Source organism: Trypanosoma theileri (genome assembly GCF_002087225.1).
Source record: "Trypanosoma theileri isolate Edinburgh chromosome Unknown TM35_Tth_281_V1, whole genome shotgun sequence".
Classification (NCBI taxonomy): Eukaryota; Euglenozoa; class Kinetoplastea; order Trypanosomatida; family Trypanosomatidae; genus Trypanosoma; species Trypanosoma theileri.
In genome coordinates, this window is record NW_021640123.1 from 1 (window position 1) to 646 (window position 646).

Below are 646 nucleotides of genomic sequence, written 5' to 3' on the forward strand. Positions count from 1 at the left end.
CTGTTCTCCGAGGTGTCTCTGCGGTACGCTGACTTCACTGCTGCGTTCAGTGGGAGTGTGAGTGCATACCGCCTTGTGTTCGCGAAGGCTGTGTTATCTTTTTTTTGTTAAAACAATTGGTTAATGTTTTCTTTTTTTGTTGAGGGGGAGGTGGTATTTGATAATGTGTTTTATTGTTTTAAATTTTTTTTCTTATTCTGTATTATATATTTTTTTTTTTTTGCTTCTAATTATTATTGTTATTTATTTTTAAGTCTGTGTGTTTGTTTTGTTTTTTCCCATCGATGTTTTATTTTGGTTTTTTTTTATTTTTTTTTTTATTGAAAATGGAGAATTCGCTCTAAATGTTGTTTACTATTTTCTTTAGGATGAAGTGTTTTAGGTGGCTTACTGTTATGGTTTTATTTGAACTCTCTTTGTTAGTTTTATGTGTATGTGTTGCTGCTGATTTTAAAGAGATCAATATACTGAATTTATTTTATTCTACAGGAGGTCCTGAACATTCTCACATCACTTCAATAAATGCTGGTTTAAATGCTGCTCTCGCATCAGATAAATTTGATGTAGCAAATGGTTTTAAAATAAAACTGCTCTCTATTGAGAAAAATGACTGGTCCTCTAATTTTAGTGATGTCATTGAGAAATC

At 31.1% G+C, this 646-nt stretch overlaps 1 protein-coding gene across 1 annotated transcript; it reads left to right on the top strand.

The window, feature by feature from the left end:
* Positions 1-344: 344 nt before the first annotated feature.
* Positions 345-644, top strand: TM35_002811000 (uncharacterized protein; the record flags this gene model as incomplete). The annotated part of the gene is made up of 1 exon (XM_029032075.1): positions 345-644. A coding segment is annotated over one exon (300 nt), but the record flags the coding sequence as incomplete, so codon positions are not given.
* Positions 645-646: the final 2 nt, after the last annotated feature.